At 38.0% G+C, this 27,062-nt stretch overlaps 1 protein-coding gene across 2 annotated transcripts in view; it reads left to right on the plus strand.

The window, feature by feature from the left end:
- The window catches only part of LSAMP (limbic system-associated membrane protein), a 1,002,858-nt gene that overhangs the window by 932,580 nt on the left and 43,216 nt on the right, over positions 1–27,062 (plus strand). For both annotated transcript variants that reach the window (XM_006884267.1, XM_006884266.1), the window contains exons 5-6: positions 17,551–17,671; positions 18,217–18,365. In XM_006884267.1, coding sequence (XP_006884329.1) covers positions 17,551–17,671; positions 18,217–18,365 — 270 coding nt within the window. The remainder of the gene's footprint in view (positions 1–17,550; positions 17,672–18,216; positions 18,366–27,062) is intronic.

Here is a 27,062-nt window from a genome sequence, read left to right on the forward strand (position 1 = left end):
TTCCTTGTGCTTTGGCTTCTCTACGTTCCAGTGCAATCTTCAGAGTTTCTTCTGACATCCATTTTGGTCTTTTCTTCCTCTTCTGTCTTTGTAATGACCGCCTGCACTCTTCCTGGATGATACATTTAACATCCTCCCACAACTCATAATAGATGGAGAAAATGATTTAATTTTATTTCCATCAACAATCAACACCTAAGTTAGCAGCAAAAGACATGTTGAATTGGCCCTACCTGCTGTCAAGGATTTATTCTGGCTTTCTAATTGGTCTTTATTCAGTCACTCATGTTATTCCAAGAATGATGTCCTTCTCCGAGGACTCCTGGCAACATGCCCAAAGTATGTGAGATTAGAGCTTCAAAGTCCTTGGAGCAACCTAGTTAAACCCTCTTCAAGACAGAACTGTTTATTCTCTTGGCAATCCATGGTGTGTTAAATACTTTTCTCCAGCACCATAACTCAAAGGCAAAAAATCCTCTTTTGATACCTTTAGTCCAGCTCTCTGATGCATAGCAAGTAATTGCAAAGACCATGGCCTAGATCAGCCACACCTTGGTATCTCAACTTTACATCATTGCCCTTCAGCATTCTGCAGAGGTCCCTGACAGAAGATTTTGCCAGACAGTGCAATCTGTCTTTTGATAACTTGGCTGCTGATGCCAAGAGTGTGGATTGTGGATCCAAGCAAGATGAAATTGTTAACAGTTTCAATCTCTTCTCCATTTATCATGGTGCTTCCAATTGGCCCAGTGGTTAGAATCTTTGTTTTCTTGATGCTGAGCTTCAGTCTATATTGAGCACTGCAGTCCTTGACCTTCTGCACTAACTGTTTCAGGTCCTCCTCAGTTGCAGTAAGCAAGGTATGTCATCTGCATAATGCAGGTTGCTGATGAGTCTTCTTCTAATCGTGATGCTCTGTTCCTTCTTATAAAGTCCAGCTTCATAAATGGTCTATTCTACATATAGATTGAAAAGATATGGAGAAAGGATGCATCCCTCACACACTTTTTTTTTTTTTTACATTTTGAAACAGGAAGTGTTTGTTTCCTTACTCTGTTCTGCTGACTGGTTCCTGGTCTAAGTATAGATTTCACATTTTTCTCAATGTTAGCCATAGTTTGTTGTGGTCCACACAGTTGAATGCCTTTGCATAGTCAATAAAACACAAATAGATATAGTTCTGGTACTCTTTGCTGTCAACAAAGATCCATCTCGCATTGGCGATGACGTCCCCAGCTACACGGTCTCTTCTAAACCACCTTGCACTTCTGACAATTCTCCATTGATGAAATTTATGGATATCTTCAGCAGAATTTTGCTTGCTTGTGGCATTACTGATATTCTTCGATGATTTCCATACTTTGTTGGATTCTTTTAAAAAAATAAATATAAATATAGATCTTTTCCAGTAAGTTGGACAAGTAGTTGTCTCCCAGATTTTTTGGCACATCTTGATGGGTGCAACTGTTAGCTGAAATATGTCAGCTAGTATTGCATCAATTCCTGGGGGCCTTATTTTTTGCCAGTTCCCTCAGAGAACTTGGACTTCTTTCTTTATCACCATTGCATCTTGTTTCATATGTTGTTTCATAAAATTCTTCTGTGTTCCCCAGTTCTTTTTGGTACTGTGACTCTGTGTACTCCTTCCATCATCTTCTTTTTTTTTTAAATGCAGATACCCCCCCCCAAATTATCCTTCATTAACATTAGGTTTAATACAATTACTCACATTCATTGTATTGTATAAAATTAATCACCATTGGACTATGCCCACCATTACCTCATCTTTTCAGGTCTCCACTGGATCTTTCCTATTTCCTTTATCCCATTCACCACCCACCAAATTGTGTGACTCTGTGATTTCTCCCCTACCCATCTACTCCTCACCCCTCTACTCCCACCCCCTCCACCCTTGAGTTCCCATACATGTTTTACTATTTATCCTTCTATTTTTACACTAATACTTTCTGGATCATTCAATATTCTGCCCACAGCATCTTTAAGTATTGCAACTTGAGGCTTGAGTTTGTTCTTCCAGTTCCTTCAACTTGAAAACAGCATTTTGATTTTCTGACTCCAGCACTTTGCACATTTCATTATTTGTCATACTCCACCTTTGTTTTAAGATACTTACATTCTTGCTTGTTTTATGATTTGTTCTTATGAGTACAGCAACTATTGCTTTACTAGAATAATTTTGTAAGTTTCTGGGATGCTGGAAGCTATGCCACTAGTATTTTAAATACTAGCAGAGTTGTCTATACCCATGCCATCCTGCGCATGCCCAGTCTCATCAAATACTAGGAGAGTCACCCATGGTGCACATGTTTTAGTAGAGCTTCCAGACTGAGGCAGACTGAAAAACAGAGTTGACCATTCACTTCTGAAGTCTCTGGCGTTTAAAAAGCCCTTGAATAACAGAGGAGCATTGTTAGATAATGCTACAGTAAGTAGAGTCCTTCAGATTGGAAGATGTTTAAAAATGAGGAGAAACAGCGACAGACATCCATTCATAAGTAGAACATGTAATGTACTAAGTATGAATCTAGAAAAATTGGAAGTTCTGGAAAATTAAAAAGATGCATAAAGATCAGCAGCAGATATTAGTGATTGAGATGGACTGGTATTTATATCTTTGTACCAGACAATTCTATGACCTATTATGTCTATAATGATGTATTAATGAAGAATGAACTTGCATTCATAGCTAAAAAAAAAATAAAATCATGATCTGTCCTGAATTAGAATACTGTGAGTGATAGGATACTATGCAAATGCATACTGGATGGATGGTAGAACTTCAAATTCAGGGAAGGTCTAGGAGAAGATCCTTTCTTTTCTCTTACAGATTCTAGCAGTGCCAGGTGTCCCTTGGCTTATGGAAATTTAATTGCAATCTGTTTTTGTTTCCACAAGCCTATCTTCCCTCCTGTTTCTTTCTTTTTCTGTATTTCTCCTCTATTTTCCTTTTTTTGCTTAATAAGGAAACAAGCTATATTGGGTTAGAGAACACCCTTCTGCAGTGCAGCATTGTATTAAGAAAATACATTTGCAAATATTCTATTTCCAAATAAGCACATAGCCACACATAACAACAGCCTTATGGTAGTACATAATTTTTGGAAGCAACATTTCAACTCATAACATTAGCCAACATAGATAGTCCCAAGTGCTGTAGATTGTGAATTTACTGGCCACTCGAGAATTTAATATACTGAGAAGTGAGAAAGGAAACCTAGTCTGTATTGTCTCTTTTTACTGCTGTCTTTATGTCTCTTTTATGAACCTTGTCTCAGTAAGTAGCTTAACCCAGATACTCCCACTCCTCCTTTCTTCCACTAACACTTAAAATATAATCTGCTGCTGACATTATTGATGTGAGTTAATTTCTTGACTGATGCTCCCATGGATCTTGATTTTGGATCTAAGTGAAATAAAATCCTTGACAACTTTAATCTTTTTTGTACTTATCATGTAATTTATTGTTAAGATATGAAACAATATATTGCTTTGGGAAAATATGCTGATACAACCTGTAACAATGACAATTTAAAGACTGAGGTGCACCTGATCACAGCCTGGTCAAGAAATACTTGTAATTGATTCCTCTGAGTCAAGCAGTGTTACTCTAGGCAAGTTTGTTGTTGTTGGGTGCTGTCGTGTCAAGTACAACCCATAGTGCCCCTATGAACAACAGATCTGAATGCTATCTTGTGCTGTCCTCACACTCCCTGACACATTAGGCCTCATTGCGGCAATCACTGTGTCAATCCACTTGGTTGAGGGTCTTCCTTTCCTTTGTCAACCCTCTGCCTTTCCAAGCAATATGACCTTCTTCTATAAGCAATAGTCTTTTCTAGAAACATGCCCCAAGTATGTGAGGTGAAGCTTTATCATCTTTGCTTCCAAGGAGCACTCTGGTTGTACTTTGTCCAAGACATTCTTGTTATTTTTCTTTCACACTACAGCTCAAAGGCATCAATTCCCTGTTATACTTATTCATTGTTCAGCTCTCAGATGCATGGCAAGGGATCAGAAAGACCATGGCCTGAATCAAGCACACTTTAGTCCTCAATCTAAAATTATTGCTCCTCAGTAATTTGGAGAGGTCCTTGACTACAGACTTCCCCAGTGCAATATGTATCACCTGATTTCCTGAATGCTGGTGCCGAGGATGTTGATTGTGGATCCAAGTAAAATGAAGTTGTTGACAGTTTCAATCTTCCCCCCACCCCCCATCTATCCTAATGTTGCCTATAGGTCCAGTGGTAACAAGTTTGGTTTTCTTGATGTTGAGATGCAATCCATTTTGAAATCTGCATTCTTTGATCTTCTGCAACAAGTGCTTTAAATCCTCACTTTCAACAAGCAAGTTTGTGCCATCTGCATAATGCAAACTATTGCTGAATCTTCCTCTGATCTTGAGTCCACATTCTTCTTCCAGCTTCTCCAATAATTTGCTAAGCAATATACTAATACAATAGAGTCTAGATTTATTTATAAGTCTATGTATCTCTAATCTAAATCCAAATTCTTAGTTAGCTGCCTTTCTCTGTCATATTCCTATATAATGTCACCTAGCACCAATATTGCCAATTATTGCATTATTCTTTGAGCTACTGTGCTCTAAATTATTTATACACAACCTGTCATAGAATGATAGAATTTTAAATGGAATCTGCATGGTCTTTTTAATTTCTTCTTTTATAAAAAGTTCAAACTGGTGCACCTGTTGCTCAGTCCTCACTTCTAGTTATGAACAAAGTAAAAATTCCTACATATCCTATTCAGACTGTTCCCTCTAACTGCTATGGTGTTAGCCTAAATTTGTCCTTTTTTTAAGCTATTACCATAGCCCCCTGTGGTCTCCAGCTACCTTAACTGCAGGCATATGCAAATCATGAACAGCTGAGGGGCTAATGCTTCCCTCTGCTAGACTTGCAGTGAGCAAGACTTGAGCGAGATTGGAGAGAGGCCATGGTGGTGGGACCCTGGTGATGGTGGCAGAGAGACTCTGGCATTGCTCTGGATAAACTCTATTACAGTGTAACCAGAGGAGACTTCAGATAAAGGCCACAGTTAAAGATTTTGTTGTTCTTGCCTTTGATGATAGAAGGAAGAGACGCTTGAGGAACTCAAACCAGAGTCTGGACTAATTGAGGAATTGGCTGTAGGACAGCTGGGATAAATCTGGACTTGTATTGGGTGATATTCTGGAGTGTGGCCTAATTACAAAACTGTTGTTTGTGACTGTTGGGCTAAGCCACAGACTTGTATTGTGAGGTATCCTTTGAATCCCTGCTCTCCAACTTATTTCCCTAATAAACCTTGTTCTTGTTACCACAACTGTGAGTCAACAACAAATAAATGAACCTCTTGGTGTTGCTGTGGCTTTACAGTCACCATAGGGCTGGGCGCTGGGCTCTTTATTACTTGTGCTGGGCAGGTGAGAGCTTGTACTATTCTTACTTCCTCTGGCCCTTTCAGAAAGACACTCACAACACTAACTCTAACCCTTTATTTCCCATTTTTGCTTCCTAGACACTACTAACTCATATAATAGATGTATGAGTTATAGTATAGATATTTAGCAATTTAACAGTTAATTAAATAGGGGGGGAAATAGACTTGGATCATACTAAAGCAATTATTCAGGTGTAAAAATGAATAATTTTCAAGAGAATAAGGAGGGTTTTTTTAATGCCTGTAAGGGATTCTATAGATAATTAAAGTGTGACTCTTTCATTTTATTTTTTAAATCATGATTTTAACAAAAGTTTACAGAAAGGTTGGGTTTTCATACATTTACTTATTGTTGCATGTTTCTCTCCTTCCTTGTTCCCCAGTTCACTTTATAATACACTTCTTCTTCCAGATTGTTAATTGTCATACAGATAATGCCTAATCAAATATTCCCTTCAGACAGTCCTTGTATTCATCTGTTCCAGTGCACTGTTCCTTATCTATTCTCTTTTCTTGCTCTCACCTTCACCCCCATCATAACTTGATTTTACAACAGCAGTGTTATTTGTCCTTTTGTGATTGAGATATTTCACTCATCATGTCTTCCAGATTCACACATGTTGTCTAGATTTTACAAGTTCATTGTTTTTCAATGCTGCATAATGTTCCATTGTGTGGACATAGTACATTCCAGGGTTTTTTATTCATTTCTTTTCTTACAGTCCCTGGGGCTCATTCTATCTCTTTACTATTGTGAATAGTGCTGCAATAAACATGGGTATGTATATATCTGTTTGTGTTACAGCTCTGATTTCTTTAGGATATATAAGCAGTGGTTGGTAGCTGGGTCAAGTGACATTTCTATTTTCATCCTTTTGATGAAGCTCTACACCACCTTCCATAGTGGTTGCACTACCAACAGTGAATGAGCATTCTACTCTCTTCACATCTTTGACAGCATTTGTTGTTTGTTGCCCTTTTGAACTTCTCTATTGTTGCTGGGGTGAGATGACATCTCATTGTTTTTTAGATGTGCACCTTTCTGGTAGCTAGAGATTTTAAGCACTTCTTCATGTGTTTATTGTCGTCTGAATTTTTCCTTTGATGAATGGTCTATTCTTATTGTGCCAATTTTGTGATTTGGTTGTTTGCCTTTTTCATGTTGCAATGGGGGAATATTCTATAAGTTTTAGATACTAGTCCCTTATCAGATATGTCCTTGCCAAGTATTTTCCCCAGTTTATGAGTTTCCTTTTTACTCTGTTGAAGAAGTTTTTTGATGTGCATAGGGATTTTATTTTTAGAAGATCTGATTCATCAATTTTATCTTTTCCTGGTTGTCAGTTTTTCATTATGATTGGAAGTCTGTTAATGCCGTAGATTAGGGCTTTTAGAGTTGTTGCTAGATTTGCTCTGATGTCTTTTATAATCCTTGGTTTTACTTATAGGTCCGTGATCCACCTTGAGTTGGTTTTTGTGTATGGTGAGAGGTGTGGATCTTGCTTCAGTGTTTGCAGATGGTTTTCTGATTTTGCCAGCACAATTTGTTAAAAAGGCTGCTATTTCCCCACTTAACTGATTTTGTCTTCTTATTAAAAAAAAAAAGGTTGACCATAGGTAAATGGGTTGGTTTTTGGGTTCCTGATTCTATTCCATTGATCCATATGTCTGTCACAGTACTAGTACCATACTGTCTTAACCGCCATGGCTGTGTAGAAGGATTAGAGCTAACAAATCCAACCTTTTGTCTCTTTTTTAGTAGGTTATTTTGGGATTCTTTCCATTCCAGACAAAATTGGAAATTGCCTTTTCCATCCCATTGAAAAATGTAATTGGCCTCTGTATTGAAATGGCATTGAAACTGTAGATTGCTTTTGGTAGAATTGTCATTTTCATTATATTGAGTCTTCTATCCATAAATATGGTATATACCTCCATTTTTCTAGGCCTCTTTTTGTTCCTTGCAGTAATGTGTTTTGATTTTCTATGTATAAATCCTTTCTGACTCTGGTTAGATTTTTTCTTAAACATTTCATGTTATGATTAGCTATTGTAATTGATATTGTTTTTCTTAGCTCCTTGTGTTCTCTTTGTTACTGTAAAGAAATTCAACTGGTTTTCTATGCTGATCTTGTATCCTGCTATTTTGATAAATTGGTCGACTATGACCAACAGTTTTCTTGCTGAATCATTGTTATTCGTGTTAGGTGTTGTTTAGTTGAGTACCACGCAGAGTGATCCTATTATCAACAGATCTGAATCCTATCCTAACCTGTGCAATTCTCATACTTTCTGACACATTCATTGCTGCTATGACTGTGTCAGTCCATCTGATTGAAAGTCATCCTCATGCTTCCTGACACATCAGAGCCCATTGCAGCAGCAACTGTGTCAATCCACCTGGTTGAGGGTCTTCCTCTCCTTCACTGACCTTCTGCCTTCCCAAGCATCATGTTCCTCTCCATGGAATACCCTCTCCTAGTAATATGCTCACAATGTGTGAGGCAAACCTTTATCATCTTTGTCTCCAAGGAGCACTCTGGTTGGACTTTCTCCAAGACTTATTTGTTCTTTTGGCAGTCCATGGAATATTCAGTACTCTCACATCACAGCTCAAGACATCAATTTTTCTGTCATTCTCCAGCTCTCAGATGCATGGCAAGGGATCAGAAAGACCAATCAAGTACACTTTAATCCTCAAACTAAAATAATTGTTCCTCAACAATTTGGAGATGTCCTTGACTGCAGACTTTCCCAGTGCAATATATCCTCTAATGACCTAAATGCTGGTGCCATGGATGTTGATTGTGGATCCAAGCACAATGAAGTTGTTGACAGTTTCAATCAATCGTTTTTACATCTATCCTGATGCTTTCTATAGGTCCAGTGGTAAGAATTTGGGTTTCCTTGATGCTGAAATGCAATCCATGCGAAAGACTGTATTCTTTGATCTTTAAATCCTCCTCACTTTCAGCAAGCAAGGTTACGTCATCTGTATAATGCAAACTATCGGAGTCTTGTGCCCATCTTGATTCCACATTCTTCTTCAGAGTGATTCCACATTCTCCTTCTTAGAGTTCAGCTTCTAGAATAATTTTCTCAGTATACAGATTGAATAGGTATGGAGAGCAAATACAACCCTGACACACTCTCTACTTAATTTTAACCCTTGCTCTGTTCACACAGAATCCTCTTGGTTTAGGTAAAGCTTTCATATGAGCACTAATTAAGTGCTCTGGGATTCCTATTCTTCTCAACCTTAGCCATAACTTATTGTGATCCGCACAGTCAAATGCCTTCACATAGTCAATAATGAATAAACAGATTTTTCTAATATTCTTGACTTTCAGCTAGGACCCATATGACATCAGCAATTATCCTTGGTGCCGTGGTCTCTTCTTAATCATTCTTGAGCTTCCCAGCAGTTTCTTGTCTGTACTGTTCTAGCTGTTTTTAATATCTCTAGCAGTATTTTTCTTGCATGTGATATAATGATATTGTTCAATAGTTTCCACATTCTTTTGGATCCCCTTTCTTGGGAATGGGAACAAATATAGATATCTTTCAGACAAATATAGATCTCTTCCAGTCAGTTGGCCAAGTGGTTGTTCTCCAGATTTCTTGGCACAACTTGGTGAGCACATCCAGGGCAACATCTGTTAGCTGAAATACTTCAATTGGTATACCATCTATTCCTGGGGACTTATTTTTACCAATGCCTTCAATGTACCTTCAACATCCTCATTCATTACCTTTCACTCATTACTTTTCATTCATTCATTCATTACTTTTCATTCGTTCATGTCTGCTCATATGGTACTTTCTGAAACTTTTCAGTGTCAATCATGTGGGGTTTTGTTGTTGTTGTTGTTGGGTCTTTGGGGTTTTTTTGTTTGTTTTGTTTTGTTTTTGTTTTTGTACAGTGACTGTGTATTCCCTCTTTCTTCTTTGGTGCTTCCTAGATCACTCAACATATTGCACATAGCACCTTTCAATATTGCAACTCAAGGCTCAAATTTGTTTTTCAGTTCTCTCAGGTTGAGAAATGAAGAATAAGTTCTTTCCTTTTTTGTCCTCTAATTCCAATTCTTTACATGTTCAATTACAATACTTTGCTTTGTCTTCTCAAGCTGCCCTTAAAAGTTTCTGTTCAGCTCTTTTACTTTGGAGTATTTTTCCTTTGTTTTGGTTTCTCAATGTTCAAGTTTAATTTTCAAAGTCTCAATTTACATTCATTTCATTTCCCCACTTTTTCCTGTGTCATAGGTGATACCCTTGATATCATCACACAATTCATTTGATCTTCAATCATTGATGTTCAATGCTTCAATACTGTTATTAAAATTATTTTGATATTCAAGTTGAATAGATTAAAGATAATCTTTTGGTTCTTTTGGACTTGTTGTAATTTTCTTTATCCTCAATTTGAACTTGCACATAGTCTGACCCACAGTCCATCCCTGGCCTAGTTTTGAGCTTCTCCAATCATCTCTTCCACAGATATAGTCAGTCTGATTTCTATACAGTCCATCATGTAAGGTACAAGTGTAAAATTGTCATTTGAGTTTGTTGTGTTTTTTCAAAGGTATTAACTCAAAATACAAAATGCAATCATTATATTTCCAGCTTCATTTCTGCCACCGCATCCATACTTTCCAATTATTATTCCTTCTTCATTATTTCCACCGTTTGTATTCTAGTCATCAATTTTCATTAATGCATCTTGATTATGTATTTGGTCTATTTTAGACTGCAAGACTTGGTAAAAATTTCAATTTCTTCCTCTTTGGCTCTAAATGTAGAAGCATAAATTTGAATAATAGTTGTATTATCCAGCCTTCATTGTATGTATATGGATACTATCTTATCACTCACAACACTGTATTTCAGGATAAAACTTGAAGTTTCATACTATGAATGCAGCATCCTTCTTTTTCTATTTTCCACCCCATACAATGTGATTATCTGATTCAAAGTGGCAAAAGTTAGTCCATTTCATCTCACTAATGCCTAGAATGATGATGTTCATGTGTTCAATTTCATTTTTCAAAATTTCTTGTTTTCCAAGTTTCATACATGTTTCAATTAGTAAAGGATGTTTACCACTATTTTTTCCTATCCTGACTGACTTCCAATCTGGGCTCTACTTCTAATACTATAACTGTCCATGTTCCTTTCCTGTTCCTAGGGTTATTCAGAGGCTTGTTACTTAAGAAGTAGATGTCCAATCCTGCTTCCTAGTCTGCTGAATCTTTAGGGTTTTCTAAATTTACTATCACATCAGATTGAAGATGTCAACAATTTCATCTTACTTGGATCCACAATCAGTACCCATGGTACCAGCAATCAGGAGATCAACTGACATATTTCATTAGAAAAGTCTGCAGTTGGAGATCTCTACAAATTATTCAGGGGTAATGATGTCAGTTTGAGGACTAAAATGTGCTTGATTCAGGCCATGATCTTTTCAATCACTGGCTGTGCATCTGATACCTGGACAATGAAGAAAGAGGACAGAAGAATTGAAGCCTTTGAGCTGTTTTATTGGAGAAGATTGTTGAATGTCCCATGGTCTACCAACTGAAAAAAGAAATATGTCCTGGAGAAAGTTCAACAAGAGTGCTCTTTGGAAGCAAAGATGATAAAGCTTTACCCTACATACTTCAGGCATGTTAGGAGAAGCTATTCCTTGGAGAGATACATGATACATGGAAAGGCAGAGGGTCAATGAAGGAGAGGACACAGTTACTTCTGAGTGGGCTCTGATGTGTCAGGAAGAGTGAGGATGGCACAGGGTAGGACAGCGTTCAGATCTATTGTTCATGCTTCACTATGGGTCATACTTGATTCAACTGTATCAAACAATAACATCTATCATATCATCTGCATATTGAGATAGTTTACCTCCTCTTTGCTTGTTTGGATGTCTCTAATTTTATTCTCTTGCCTATTTCCTACATTAAAACTGTCAATACAATATAGAATAGGAGTGATGATAGAGGGAATCCTTGCCTAGTTCCTGTTCTCAAGAGGAATACCTTTAACATTTGTCCATGGAGAGTGATGTTGGCTCTTGGTTTTGCTTGAGGCAATTCTCCTCTATTTCTATTTTGTTGAGTGTTTTAGTCAAGAAATGGTATTGGATTTTGTCAAAGGTTTTTTTCTTCATCAATTGATAGGATCATGTGATTCTTATTCTTTGCCTTTTAAATATGATTCATTGCATTATTTTTCTTATATTGAACCATTCTTGCATGCTTGTTATAAATTTTACTTGGTCATGATGAATTTAATACACACACACAGAGACACACACTATTGAATATTGAGTAATATGAACCAGGATTTTGTTAAAGATTTTTGTGTCTATGTTCATGAGAGATATTTGCATACAGTTTGTATTTTTGGTGGTATCTTTATTTGACTTCAGTATCAAGGATATGTTTGCTTTATAGAACAAGTCTGAGAGTATAACATCTTTTTCTGTTTTCTGAAATATTTTATGTAGAACTGGTGACAGATCTTCTTTGAATGTATGATATAAATCACTAGTAAAACCATCTGGTCCAGGGATTTACTTTGTTGGAAGCTATTTTTATGACCTGTTCAATTTCTTTTTGGGGATGGGTGTGTCAAGGTGTTCTACTTCAGTCTGAGTCAGTTTGGATGGGTTGTGAGTTTCTGCATATTTGTCCATTTCTTCTGGGTTTTCATAAGTGTTTGAGTATAGTTTTTCATAAAATTCCATTGTTAATCTTATTATTTCAGTTGTTCCTGTTGTGGCATCACTCCTCTCACCTCTTATTTGGACTTTTTGTGTTTTTGCATGCTTTTCTTTTGTTATTTTTGCTGAAAGCATTTTTTTATTATTATTTTATTTTATTGACCTTTTCAAAGAACCAACTCCTGGTTTTGTTGGTAGTTTCAAGTTTTACTGTTCTTTTTATTCCATTTATTTCTGTTCTAATTTAGAAATTTGCTTTGTTTTGGAGTTTGTCAAGTTTTCTCTCTCCTCTTTTTCTATTTGTTGGAGAGTTGGGATTATAAATCCCATTTTTCCTTCTTTCTTCTCTTGTGATGTGGTTGCTTATTGCTAGGAATTTGCCTCTGAGTGCTGCTTTGACTATGTCCCTCCTTGTCCTTTTGGATGATTTTCATGCTGAAGTTACTATTTTTAGGAGGTTAATGTTGCTATTCTTGCTTTTTTTCCTGGTTGCAATTTGCTTCATATACATTCCCTCCCCTCTCCTTTTTCTTTTTAGTCTTACTTTATGTTATCTTTTCAAGTGTGTCTCTTGTAGACAACATATTGATGAGTTTTGGGGTGTTTTTAATCCAATCAATTACCCTTCTTTATTGGTGCATTTAAAAAATTCACATTCAGTCTAATAGTGAGAGACAAAGTTTTATTGCTATTATTTTGTTGATGTGTGTGTGTGTGTGTGTGTGTGTGTGTTGTTGTTGATGATGATGACTTTGATCTATCCACAATTCTATGGCATCGCTGTAAGAAGGAATTCTTTCAGTATTTCTTGCAACATTAGTCTTATTTTCACAAACTACTTTAGCTTCTGCTTTTCTGATAATGTTTTTATTCTTCTTTCCATAATATTTGGTGAACAATTTTTCTGGTTTCAGCATCCTTAATTGATAGTTGTGTTCTTTGTGTGTTTAATATATATCATTTCATTATCTTCTTGCTTACATGGTTTCTGTTGAGAAATCATAATTTATTTTTATTCTTCTTTATAGATTATTCTTCCTTTTTGCTAGCTGCTTTCAGAATCCTCTCCTTCTCTTTGATGCTGGCAAATTTTACTATAATATACCTTGTTGTTTTTCTTTTAACATCTATTCTATGTGTTTTCACTCAGCTTCCTGGATGTATATTCTCTTATTCTTAGTGATACCTGGAAAGCTTTCTTCTAGTAATACTTCTACAACTTTCTCAGTATCTTTTTTACTTCTTCCTTTTCTGGAAATCTGAATTATTTATATGTTGTTTCTCTTGATGGCATCTCACATTATTCTTGGGATTTTTTCCCATTTTTCTTTAAAAAGATTCTTCTTTTTCCCTAGCAGATTAATGCTAAGCACTCCATATTCTGTTTCACTGACTCAGTGCTCCATCTCTTCAGTACTTCTCATCTGTTCCTCCAAAGACAGTTTCTTATATGCTGGTCCTAATATTCTGTACTACTCTTTCTTATTTTGCTATGATTCCTAATACCTCATTGGGGATCAATCATTTTACATGTGATAAAGCTAAGGCTTATATAGAGATGATGTATAGAACCAAAGTTAAATCACACAACTTCTAGGTCCTCATCTAAAATTCTTCTTTTTTGGCCTATGTGGAAATATACAGAGATGGCTAAAAGAATGCAATAATAAAATTCTGCTCAGACATGTCTCTTTACAAATGGCTGATGGCACTAATCTAAACATGTTATAACTGAAGATTATCCAAAATAGCACATCAACAGAGAACTGTCAGAAGTGAAGGCTGGGTTTAGAAGGGGTCGTGGTACTAGGATTATTGTAGCTAATGTTAGATGGATCTTGGCTGAAAGCAGGGAGGACAAGAGAAATGTCTATCTGTGTTTCATTGATTATGCAAAGGCATTTGACTGTGTGGATCACAACAAACTGTGGCTAACTCGGAGAAGAATGGGAATCCCAGAACACTGGATCATGCTAAAGTGAAACCTATACTTGGGCCAAGAGGCAGTCATCAGAACAGAGCAAGGAAACACTGCATGGTTCAAAATTGGGAAGGGTGTACAACAGGGATGTGTCCTATCTCCTTACTTTTCCAACCTATATGCAGAACAGATTATCTGGGAGGCTGGGCTGTATCAGAAGTGTGGCATCAAGATTGGAAGAAGATCCATCAACAATCTGAATTATACATATGACACAATCCTGCTTGAAGCCCTGAAGAAGGTCAAGGACTGCAGACTTCAATATAGATTGAGGCTCAATATCAAGAACACAAAGATTATCATCACTGGGTCAATTGGCAGCATCAGGATAGATGGTGAAGAGATTGGGGTTGTTAACAGCTTTAGTTTGCTTGGCTCCACAGTTAATACTCTTGGTACCAGCAGCCAGAAAATTAAAAGACAAATTGTGATGGGAAAGTCTGCTGTTAGTGACCTCTCCAAAGTACTGAAGAGCAATAGTGTCACTCTGGAGACAGGTGCACCTGATACAGGCCATGCATGGTCTTTGCAATAACTTTCTATGCATCAGAAAGCTGAACAATGACTAGGGATGATAGAAAAAGAATTGATGCCTTTGAGCTGTAGTGTTAGAGAAGAATATTGAATATACCATAGAATGATAAGAAAACAAACATGTTTATCCTAGAGAGGGTTAACCGGGCTGCTACCTGGAGGCAAGGATTCTGAAGCTTTATCTGACATATTTTGTACATTTGCAAGGCAGAATCAGTCCTTGAGATGGACATCATGCTTGGGAGGGTAGAGGGGTAGGTGTTGGAGACAGTGAGATTGGCATAGAATAGAGGTAAATTAGGGCTGTTTTACATAGGGTCGCTATGGGTTGCAGGTGACTTGATGGCATATAACAACAACAACAAAATGTGCATGCAGTACTTTCTAAATTTTTTTCCGTATCATTCTGGTACAGTTACTCAGTGTATTTCTTCCATCTTCTTTTGATGTTTTCTGTTTCATTCAATATATTGCCCAAAGTATCTTTCAACATTGCAATATGAGAGAAGCTCAATATCAGCTGTGAAACCTAGGCTAGGTAATGATTGTGGAACATATCTCCAACACTCATATGCAAGTTCAAACTGAAGCTAAAGAAAATAAAATCAAATACACAAGAACCAAGGTTTGACCCTGAGTCTATACCTCTTGAATTTAGAAACCATACCTCTTGAATTTAGAAACCATCTCAGGGATATATTTGAGGCATTAAAGACTAATGAAAAAAGAACAGATGAGCTGTGCAAAGATGTCAAGGATATCATCCATGAAGAATGTAAAAGGTCATTTCAATGATGGAGAAAAGGGAAAAGACCAAATTGGATGTCAGAAGGGACTCAGAATATTGAACTAAAGCACTTAGAAGTCAAAGCAAAGGGAAGAAATCAAGATGTTAAGGAGCAGAACAGAAGATTTCAAAGGGCAGCAAGGGAAGACAAAGCAAGGTATTATAATGAAATGTGCAAAGAATTGAAGTTGGAAAATCAAAAGGGACATACTTGCTTAGCATTTATTAAGCTGAAGGAACTGAAGAACAAATACAAGCTTCTAGTTGCAATACTTACTGATGCTGTGAGCAGAATGTTGATGACTCAGGAAGCATCAAAAGAAGACAGAAGGAGTACACAAAGGCAATGTATATTATAAAGAATTGACTAACATAGAAGAATTTAATCAAACAACATATGATTGAGAGCCTATGATTATGAAAGAACTTCAAGCTATTTTGAAAGAATTGGGAAAAAGAAGGCCCCAGGAAGTAATGGAATACTAATTGATAGATTTCAAAGAACAGATACTGCCCTGGATGCACTCACAAGATTCTGCCAAGAAATCTGGAGGACAACTAACTGGCCAACTGACATCCATATTTATTCCCATTCCAAAAAAAAAGATGACCTGACAGAGTGTGGAAATTAGTGAACAATATCACTAGTACACAATATAGCAAAATCCTGAAGATTATCCACTGGAGCAGTACATCTGTGCAGGCTAAATTTAGAAGAGGCCATGGCAGTAGGGACATTATAAACCAACTTGGATGGATGAAGAGAATACCAGAGTAATGTCTATCTGTGTTTCATTGACTATGCAAAGGCATTTAACTGTGTGGACTACAACAAACTGTTGTTAACCTTGAGTAGAATGAGAATCTTAGAACACTTGATTGTGCTTATGCAAAACCTATATTGTACCAGGAGGCAGTTGTCAAAACAGAGCAAGGAAATACTACCTGGTTCAAAATCAGGAAAGTTGTATTCCAGTGATGGATCCTATTTCCATGTCTTTTCAATCTATATGCAGAACAGATCATTTGGGAGGCTGGGGTCTGTAAAGATGAATGTGGCATCAAGATTGAAGGAAATCTCATCAACAACCTGTGTTATGCAGATGACACAACCTTGCTTTCTGAAACTGAAGAGGACATAAGGCATTTACTGAAGAAAGTTAAGGACTGCAGTCTTCAATATGGATTGAACCTCAATGTTAAGGAAACAAAGATTCTCACTACTGGGGCAATAAGAGAGCATAATATCAGATGATGAAGAGATCGAGACTGTCAACAGCTTCAGTTTGCTTGGTTCCACAATCAGCACTCTTGGTACCTGCAACCAGGAAATAAAAAGAATTGCATTGGTAAAGTCTGCAATTAAGACCCTCTCCAGAGTACTAAAAAGCAATGATAATAATCTAAAAACTAATATGCTCCTGATCTAAACCCTGTCTTTCATAATAATCTGCTATGTATTAGAGAGTTGGACAATGACTAAAAATGATAGAGGAAGAACCTATGGCTTTGAGCTGTGATTCTTGAGAAGAGTATTGAACATACCATGAACTGCTATGAGAACAAACAGGTCTGTCCTGGAAAGAGTGAAACCAAGCTACTTCTTGGCGGCAAGGATTTTGAAGTTCCATCTCACATAATTTGGGCATATTGCCAGGAGGACCCAGTCATTTTAGAAGAACGTGTTTATAAGGGTGGAGGGACTGCACAAAAAGGAAGACCCTGGATGAGATGGATTGACTCAGTGACTGGGATAGTGGTGATAGGTGTGTTGGAGACAAGGAAATCAGCTCAATATAAAGCAGGGTTCAGAGCTGTGGTACATAAGGTCACTATGAAGCACAAGTACTTTGAGGTCACATAACAACAACAACATTCATTGGGATACTTTTACATCCAGAGGAAGCAATTGAAAGAAGCATGACTTGGGTCCTGTCTATAAATGGAGCTTGAGGGCTAAAACATTTCTCTTCAGCTTATGTTTTCTAATTCATCTCTGCATAGAAATTCTGAAGCACCTCTTGATTCTAATGTAAAACTTTATGACCTTCCTTCTTACAGATCCTCCCACCATCACAGAATCCAAGAGCAATGAAGCCACCACAGGACGACAAGCTTCACTCAAATGTGAGGCCTCCGCAGTGCCTGCTCCTGACTTTGAGTGGTATCGGGATGACACCAGGTATGTTTCACCACTGCTCAGCCAGGGGATCTGAGGGGCTCCACGTTTCCCAGTGATAGAACTGGACAGTTGTATAATTATACAATTGATATTATTAGACTGTTGCTTTTCCATATTTCTTTATCACATTGCTTTGTTAAGACCTATAGGATTTTATCTAAATCCAAAACTACCCAGGTAAAACAGAAAAAGTGAGGTAGGTCAGTCAGTGGCTGGTCTTCTGTTTGCATGCCTTTCTTGCCTATCGTAGAAACTCAAGTCTAATGGAATATGTTCATTCCTGAGTTGTCTTTGTTGGCAAACCTTGATTCTGATAATGTGGAGTATCACAACTAGAGTCTGGAATTGAGCAGAGAACAGTGGACCCTAAGTTCTTCCTTTCTCTCCATTTCCTCCAAAGTAATCATGAGTAAGGTATTATTAAAGGAAATAGGAAGGCTCTTTTGTGAAAAACAGTGTATCAAAACTTTGTAAATAAATCAGAATAATATTAAAAAAAAATCTCATCGGTGTTTGTTTTCACTCTTCTGTTTTTGAACTCTTAGGATAAATAGTGCCAATGGCCTTGAGATTAAGAGCACCGAGGGCCAGTCTTCCCTGACGGTGACCAATGTCACTGAGGAGCACTATGGCAACTATACCTGCGTGGCTGCCAACAAGCTGGGGGTCACCAATGCCAGCCTAGTCCTTTTCAGTAAGTATACAAAGAAGCAGGACCCAATTCCATAGAGTTAAGTTTCTTGGAAGCTGACTTGGAAAGCTGGAAAAATGATTTCTTTCTATACTAAAGATAAACTTATACAAAATAATAATATAATCAATAGAAAAGAAACCACAATGCTTATCAATTGCTATGCATAAAGGGAGCTTTACCAACAGAGTAACTTCTATCTCTATGTTCTGGCTTGTTTCTCATAACTGTTTTGTATAATTTTTTCCCTGTTTGCTTGGACTACAAGAATATTCATCAAACGTATATCTCTTTGGTGATAGTCTCTTTAAGAAGCAGAGGTGACGTAAGAGCCTGGGAATGTATGGCAATTTAAAAAATGGCAACCGTGAGAGTGATTGAAGAAGAAATATTCAGTGAGAATAGATAAGGTGCTGAAAAAGGGAGGCTGAAAAAAGAAAGTATATTTTTAACAACTCAAGAAGAAGGGTGAAATGACTGATTAAAGCCTATTATAAAATCTGGATGAGAAAAAAAATAGTCACAGAAGGTTTCTATATGACAGAGGAGACAGGACTTTTCTGATAACTTTTTGGACAGACATAGAATGGTAGGGAAGAGTATTTCTACAGAAAAAAGTTTCTGAAAGCAGAGTAGGGAAAGGTAATTCCTTATGTTAACTCTGGGGACTTAGTGGTAAGGAGCTGGCAATCCAAAGGCAGGAGGTTTAAATCTACCTACCAGCTGTTCCCCAAGAGAAAGACGGGCATTTTCCTCCAGTGTCATTTCATTTACTGCCTCTGAAAACCTGCAGGAGGGTCAGCTAAGAGTTGATTCTGACTAGATGGTGTATAACAACAACGTTTGACGGAGGATCCACCTTGAAGTCTTGCTCTTAAGTAGTAGATTATAGAGAGTAATTGATTCTTCATTTTGGGCCCTGTGCCTACAGCATAGAAGTAACTACTTCTAAGAGACACATACATGATGGGTTAAATCAGAAGAAAATGTTGAAATTTTAAATACAGGCTTATGTATAGCAATAAGTAAAACCAAACAATCTAGTTAACATATACAGAAACAGAAAATTCATTCTGATCAAAGTTTTATTTAACTTTTAATGGAGAGAATCTACTATTGTTATCATAATTGAATAGTCACATAACAGCAGGGGGTTTTTTTAGATATTATTTACTTTGTTGAGGTTTTTTACTGCACAGATTTAATCAGAAAATCTGTAAAGTCTTTGACTGGGAGACATGTCTTTATCTCACTTTTTATCAGTTTGCAGAAGCCTTCAAGAAAAGTCCATTTAGATGAAAATTCACTCTTTGGTATGGAATCAGAACAGAACGTTAGCCGTCTCTCCACCAGGTTTTCCTAGGCTGTATATGGCAGAGGAGGAGATTAGCTGTCTTTCTACCCCAGAGCTGTTGGTAGATTCATCGCAGCAGAGAGGGATTGCCCTGGGCTCAGCATCACAGCTCCCTAATTTAAGTGAGAGTGCTAGTGAAAAAGGTAGTACTGAAGTTATCATAAAATTATTCACCAGATCCAATTCTGCTTACAGAAAAAACAACCAGCCCAAACAATTCTAAATTTAGCCTTCGGTTCCTCGTTTATAACTCACACTGACTTCAGTTTTTGACAGTTTAATGTGATTTCACTTATATAAATTCTGGGCCAATTTGAAGTTTGTAACATATCCCTGTTTACTTGTCTTTAAAGATCAAACATCAGTGTTCTTTATTTTAGCTTCTTTATCAATATCCTAAGACACGTGAAAGAGTAGTAAGAACGGTAGTTGTTTGCTTCATTCTTGGTATTTTTGAATCTGCTTAATATTCAGACAAATCTAAGGTGACCCAATTAAGTAAAACATATTCTTAATAGAAAGACATCATGGGCATTGAAATACAGGAAATGAGACAATTGGATTAATTAGAGAATATGAGTGAGGGACTATAATTTTGGATTAAAGTATATTTTTTCCTATCATACCATTGACCTAAGACTTAATGTCAGCTGCACGTGGCCTCTGGCTTCTTGAGGAGCCAAAGGTATGGAGGGATCCGGGCACTTGTGGTATTCTTTTTTCCCCAAGTGGGGGCTGGCAGAGCGGACTTGACAGATGAATGTGTGTGTGTGGCCCAGAGTTCGCCAGCATTTGGAAGTGCCAGATAATGCTAAGACACTGTAGGTCCCTCGGGCCTGTGGCCCAAGGGCCTGTCTTTCAATGTTTTTGTTCAAGCATTCTTCTAGGTCGTATAGCGCTGATGTGTCCACTTGCTGTAGTGGTAACTTGTGGTTGCTGTGAGGCTGAACACTGTGACACTGATGTGTCAAATACGTTAATGGTTGGTTACCCATGGCAGACAGTGTTGGGTGAAAATCCCCGATTAAAACAAGCTTGGAAGCAGGAGTGGCATCCATTTCCATAATAGCTTGCCTTCAGGAACCCTATGGACCTGGAGAGAGGATGAAAGACACAAGTGTTGAGGACTTTCCTTCATAGGGTTGCTATGCCTGTGACTCGAAGGCACTTAACAACATCAACAACCATGGACCACCAAGAAAACAAATAGGCCTGCTTTGGAGAAGATGAAACCAAGTGTCTACTTGGAAGCTAGGACTTTGAAGCTCTGTCTCTTATACTTTGGGCATATGGCCAGGAGAAATTGATCTTTGGAGAAGGATATCATGCTCAGAAAGGTGGAGCAACAGCGCAGGAGAGGAAGACCCCAGATGAGGTGGATTGATACAGTAACCAGGGCTATGGGAGTAGGTGTGTTGGAGTCAGGACAGGGCAGGCTTCAGAGCTGTTATATATAGGGTCACTATAAGTTGCAGGTGACTCAAAGACATATAACAGCAACAATAAATTTGATTAAAGAATATGTTAAAAATATATTTCAAATAAAATTAATCCATAGACAATGAAAGGAAAAAGTGGCAGAATGATGAGAGTTTTGAGGAGGAGCGAAAGAGTATGGGCCAGGCCAAAGGAAACAGATTCTGCTAGTCCAATGGTGAAAGGAAATTTCAAGTCCTATCACTCTAGCCTCTTGATGGTAAGGATTTGTGCTGCTGAGTCAAAAGCATGTGGTTCAAATCCATCAGCCACTCCATGGGAGAAAGATGCATAATCTCCTCCTGTACAATTTGCAGCCTCTGAAAACCTGCTAGAGGGTAAGCTATGAGTCAGTTCTGACTTGACAGTACATATATACATGCATAAAAGTCCCAGTTAAAAATAATAGATCCCTATCTTGATGTCTTTACCAGGTGTCTACAATCAGGTTTTGGCCTCATGGTTATGAAAAGTATGGACTGAGGAAAATGAAGACAAAATTAAGTCAAGAGTCTTACAGAACGTCTGTTTGCAAACTGAAAATCAGATAGCTCTGGTGCCACAAAACAATGGTTAAGCATTTAATTGTTAACTCAGAGGTTTGCAATTTGAACTCACCAAGTGACTATCAGAAGAAAGACCAGGAATCTGCTTCTGTTAAGATCCCAGCCTAGGAAATTCTGTCCCATAGTCTTGCTTTGGGTCAAAAGTCATTTTGTTGGCTCCTAACCACCACACTTTCTGGTGGCCCCACACAGCCTCTTAGAGCAGCCCATACAGGTACTAGTTCCAGGTTTTAGACTGTGCAGAGAAAGCATTAGCATTTATTTTGGAATTTATTTTGGACCTTATGGGAAAGTGTGGAGGTTTAGTGCTTCATGGAGAATAGAATACAAAAGGCCATAAGATCTAAAATGAAGAGTAGCTATTAAAATTGCAGAAAAGTAGTGAATGTGCTGCCCTGCTTCTTAGACCTATGGCTCAAGTGTGAATATTTTTTTTTTAAAGGAAGCTCTGCTTCTTTTACAACAGAAATTAAACACCCACTAATTTAGCAGGTACAGTGTTTGGAAGGTGCAATGCTATACTCTGCGAAGCTGGAGTGTGGAGAATGAGGTCCTAAAGTAACATATTTTTTACCCAAAGAGAGTGGGGAAGGAAAAGAAGTGAAAAGGAGAAAGGAAAAGAAGGCAGGAGAGAGAGAGAGAAAAAGAAAGAGAGAGAAGTGTGAAAATAAGAAATTACATGTGTAAGCAGATGTTCTATTTCTAAAATTCAGAGTACAAGCAATGTACTTCGTGGGAAAAGATATTGGGGAAAGTGTTGGTGATTGTATTTTTCCACATATGAGGCTGGAGCTGGAGGGATGTTTGGGGTCAGCCCTGAACTTGGCCAGCCCTGACAGAGAGCACAGTGTGGGCAGTGGGGTGCTCTGCTGAGCAAGGTGGTTCACCGTAGTCAAAGCAGCTGGCAGAGCTCCTACCAAGCAAAGGCAGCAGCAGGTAGAAACCTGGAGCCAGAGCCCCTGAAGAGTCCATGATTATTCATCTTTGTTGGTGAGTCAGCACATTCTCAGCCACATCCACCACAGTCACATGGCTGACTTTTCAGTGTCAATTTGCGGTCACTGACACATTCCATCCTCTGTCTCTTACATCCTTGTTTACTCTTTATTCACATATTGCTCTCCAAAGGGGTCAAAGATATACTTACAAGGCAAAACGACCTTGTGTTCATGGTAACTTCCCCACCCCACCCCCAGGCCAATGGAAGCTTTCTCCACATAGTCCAACATTTGTCAAGAATCCATACAACTCCAATCTATTTTGTGAGTCATATTATCTTTGTATTTTTTCTCAACTTTTGGCAAAGGATTATCTAATGTTCTTTTTCTATTTTACATGCATACAATAGCACAATGTGTGTGGGCAAGGACTGAGATCCTGACTTTGTTGGTTTTTGGGTTTTGGGGATTTTGTTTGTTTGGTTTTGGTTTGGGGTTTTTTGTTTGTTTGTTTTGGTTGTTTGTTTGTTTGTTTTTAGAATAGCCATCACTTAGACTAAGAGTTAGATTTCTGGGGAGGGCAAGAGAAGATCCACTGTCAGCCTAAAAACATAGAAACAGATTCCATACCACACTGATGGCTGAACACACACACATACACACACCCCTATCTTGTTTCAGTGTGTATTCTTTTAAAGCCATGGATAGGGATAAAGCATAAAGAACATGACACATGTTAGTGTTGCTTATTATCAAGCAGTTTTTAGAGTTTGTTTTGCAGTGTGTACTGTGCTAACTCTCTCGTTTAATCTTATACTAGCTTCCAAACTGAAACCAAATCCACTACCATTGAGTAGATTTTAGTGCACAGCGACCCTGTAAGATAGATTAGAACTGCCCCATAGGATCTCCATGGCTGTAAATCTCTCTGGAAGCAGACTACCACACCCTTCTCCTAAGAAGCAGCTGCAGAGTTCAAACAACTGTGCTTTCTTATAGCAGTGGAGTACTAAACCACTGGACTGCCAAGTTTTCAACAACATTTGAGGCATTCATATTCCTATATGACACAAAGCAGCTATGGAACTCCTTCAACTAAGTAAGGCTAAGCTAGGATATATACTGTAAGTCCAGGAACCATGTTGTAAACAAATTCGTTATCCAGGTGTATATATGTGCAAGGGAAATAATACGATATGATCTTTGGTAGTTTGTTACTTATCATTGTTGTTGAGTCAGAATTGACTTACAGCTGACCCTCCAGCAGGTTTTCAGAGACTGTAAACTGCATGGGAGGAGTCAGGCTGCCCATCTTTCTCCCATGGAGCAACTGGTAGATTAGAACCACCACACTTGGAGGTGGCAGCACAACTCCCTACTGACAAGGCAATCAAAGCTCTTCTAGTTTAGAAGTGAGGAAACATTTAATTTCTGTTTTATTTTCACTTAATTAATTGTTTACACTGGTTTAATATTGTTATATTCTTTCTTGCCAAGATGACAGCTTCTGATCCCGCTTACTTCCATTTCCATCAATTAATTCCCACTAATCCCAGTCTTTGGAGAGGGACATCATGCTTGGGAGGGTGGAGGGACAGCACAGGAGAGGAAGACCCTCTATGGGGCAGATTGATTCAGTGACTGGGGTAATTGGAGTGGATCCATTGGAGACAGTGAGATTGGCACAGGACAGAGCAGGGTTTAGGGCTGTTATACATAGGGTTGCTATGAGTCGCAAGACTTGACTCGATGGCACATAACAACAACAACAACAATAGTCCAGAATCCACAATATTAGTTACACTAGTGGCCTATCTTTGGCCCGTTATGTTTTTATGAGCTAATAGTCTAATGGTTCAGTGTTGACTATAGGAATAATGGATCCTTGCACGTTAGATATAGAACCGTTGTTGCTGTTCTTGATGATGATTGACATCAACTCGAGCATGACTCATAGCACCCCTATGAATAAACCCTGACACCCTTCTATTACTATCATTGTTTCTCCAAGTTCATAGACTTTGCAGAGGCATGTGGTTTAGGAAGTGGATGCCACTCCTGCTTCCAAACCAGTCTTAAACTGGGAGCTCCACTAAACACTGTCCACCATAGACAGCCATTCTGGCATTTGATCAGCCTTCCCCTCCACCCCCCCACCATGACACAAGGTTCACAGAAAATGAAGGATTATATTTTAGTCCCTTGTTACTATATTTTGGAGGAACATTCTTCTAAGTAATACAGCACTCTGATCAGTTTGCTATGCTGCGGTAAATTTGGGTTTGCTGTGACACTGAATGTTGTGTCATTTGGGTCTCAAATGCTGTAATGGAACAACTATGTCATAGGCGTGCCCGACACCATAATGGCTACCCATTGTGGGCAGTGTTTGATGGAACTCCCAGACTGATGAAAAGATAGAACTAGTCTTCATTTAGTTTAGGGACATGTAAGAAGCAATAGAGTATTTTGAAATTACTAATTATAAAACAAAACAAAACAAAAAATAGGTAAATCTACACTGTTGTTGTTGTTGATTACCTTTGAGTTGAGCGTAACTCATAGCGACCCCATGACAACCATCGACATTTATCAAAGTTCATAGAATTTCTAGAGGCCTGTTATTTAGGAAGTGAATTCTATACCATGTCAGTGTAGAGGAAGAATGTTTAATTTTCTTTTTAGTTTTAGAAACTCATTGTTCATCTATAATTAACTCAGTTTCAAAGACTACTTTAGCAACCCTGCCCTAGTAAGAATCTTCATAATGAAGTTCTCACCTACTTTTCAGAAATAATTTTAAGTTATTATCTTAAGGGCCCAATGTTTTAACACACACCATGCAATGAGGGAAGTCTTTTGACTTAGGCCACAGGGTGTTTCACTACTAACTCAAAGGCCATGACTCTCTGATGGTTCAAATCCACCAGCCAATCCATGGAATAAAAATGGACAATCTCCTATGCAAGGTAGAGCCTCAGAATTCCAAGGGAAGGTCTGCTATGTGTTGGTGCGGTTAAGTGAGAGTTAATTTTTGGCAAAGCTCCATAGCCAGCTTCTTTTGGATAGCACATAATAAAATTCTTCAAGCTGTTATTTGAATAATATACATGATTTGAAAAATTAGTTGCAAAATTATCATAAAGTTTACCTTCTAACAGATAAGAAAATATTTGCACTGTAGAACTAGTTTTAGTTTCAAGAATAAGCATTAAACATACTAAAATCATAAAAAAATCATATCTGGTTTAATAGATTGGATGGATGGATGGATGGATGGATGGATGGATGGATGGATGGATGAATGGAGAGAGAGGTAGAGAGATAGAGGGATGGATGGATAGATGATAGATAGATAGATAGATAGATAGATAGATAGATACTGTTACTGTTGGTTTTTGTTAGGTGCCATCGAGTAGACTATGACACATAGCATAATGATCCTATGAACAAGAGACCTGAACATTGCCCTATTCTATGTTGCTCTCATAATCTCTGATATGCTCAAGGCCATTATTATAGTTATTGTGTCAATCCATCTTATAGATGGTTTTCTTTTCTTTCTAGATAAAGCACAAACACAAATGTATTGCCTTTGAGAGAGCCAACTCCAGTTGGTTTTTAGAGGCTGTAAATTGCATGGGAGGAGGTAGCCCATCTTTCTACTGGAAAGCCACTGGATTCAAACTGCCAGAGAGGCCCCATCTTTGTTTTAGCATTGCAGCTGCTTACCACCAGGCCACCAGAGCTTAGTACATGGTTCAAATCCACCAGCTACTCTGCAGGAAACAGATGAACAATTTCCTCCCATGCAACTTACTTCCTCTGAAAATCTGCTGAAGAGACAACTATGGGTTGGTTCCAACTCGATGTTACACAACCACAACAACAACAACATATGCTTATATATAATATGTATTTTTATATAAAAATGATTGTTTTACATAAAATTATTTTTGTTGTGTACCACAGAGTCTGAACCAATCCATACTTGACCGTCCAGTGGGTTTTCAGAGGCAGTTTATCTCATGGGAGGAAATTCCCCATCTTTTTCCTGCAGAGCAGCTAGTGGCCTTGAACCCTGTGACTTTAGAATTGCAGTGCAGCTTCTTGCGACTAGGCCGCCAGAGTTCGGTAGAATTATTTGATATATATATATATATTTGTTGTTGTAGGCAACTCATAGCGACCCTATGAACGAAAGTCCTGGACACCTCCTGTATAACTTTCGTCCTTTCCCCAGGTTCATAGGGTTTCCAGAGGCAAGCTACTGTGGAAGTGGATGCCACTCCTGCTTCCAAGCTTGTTTTAATCGGGGAGCTTCACCAAACACTGTCCACCATGGGTAGCAGTATTTGGCTTCACA

This window comes from Elephantulus edwardii, unplaced genomic scaffold (assembly GCF_000299155.1).
Source record: "Elephantulus edwardii isolate Elephantulus edwardi_28Jun2011 unplaced genomic scaffold, EleEdw1.0 scaffold00032, whole genome shotgun sequence".
In the NCBI taxonomy this organism is placed as follows: domain Eukaryota; kingdom Metazoa; phylum Chordata; class Mammalia; order Macroscelidea; family Macroscelididae; genus Elephantulus; species Elephantulus edwardii.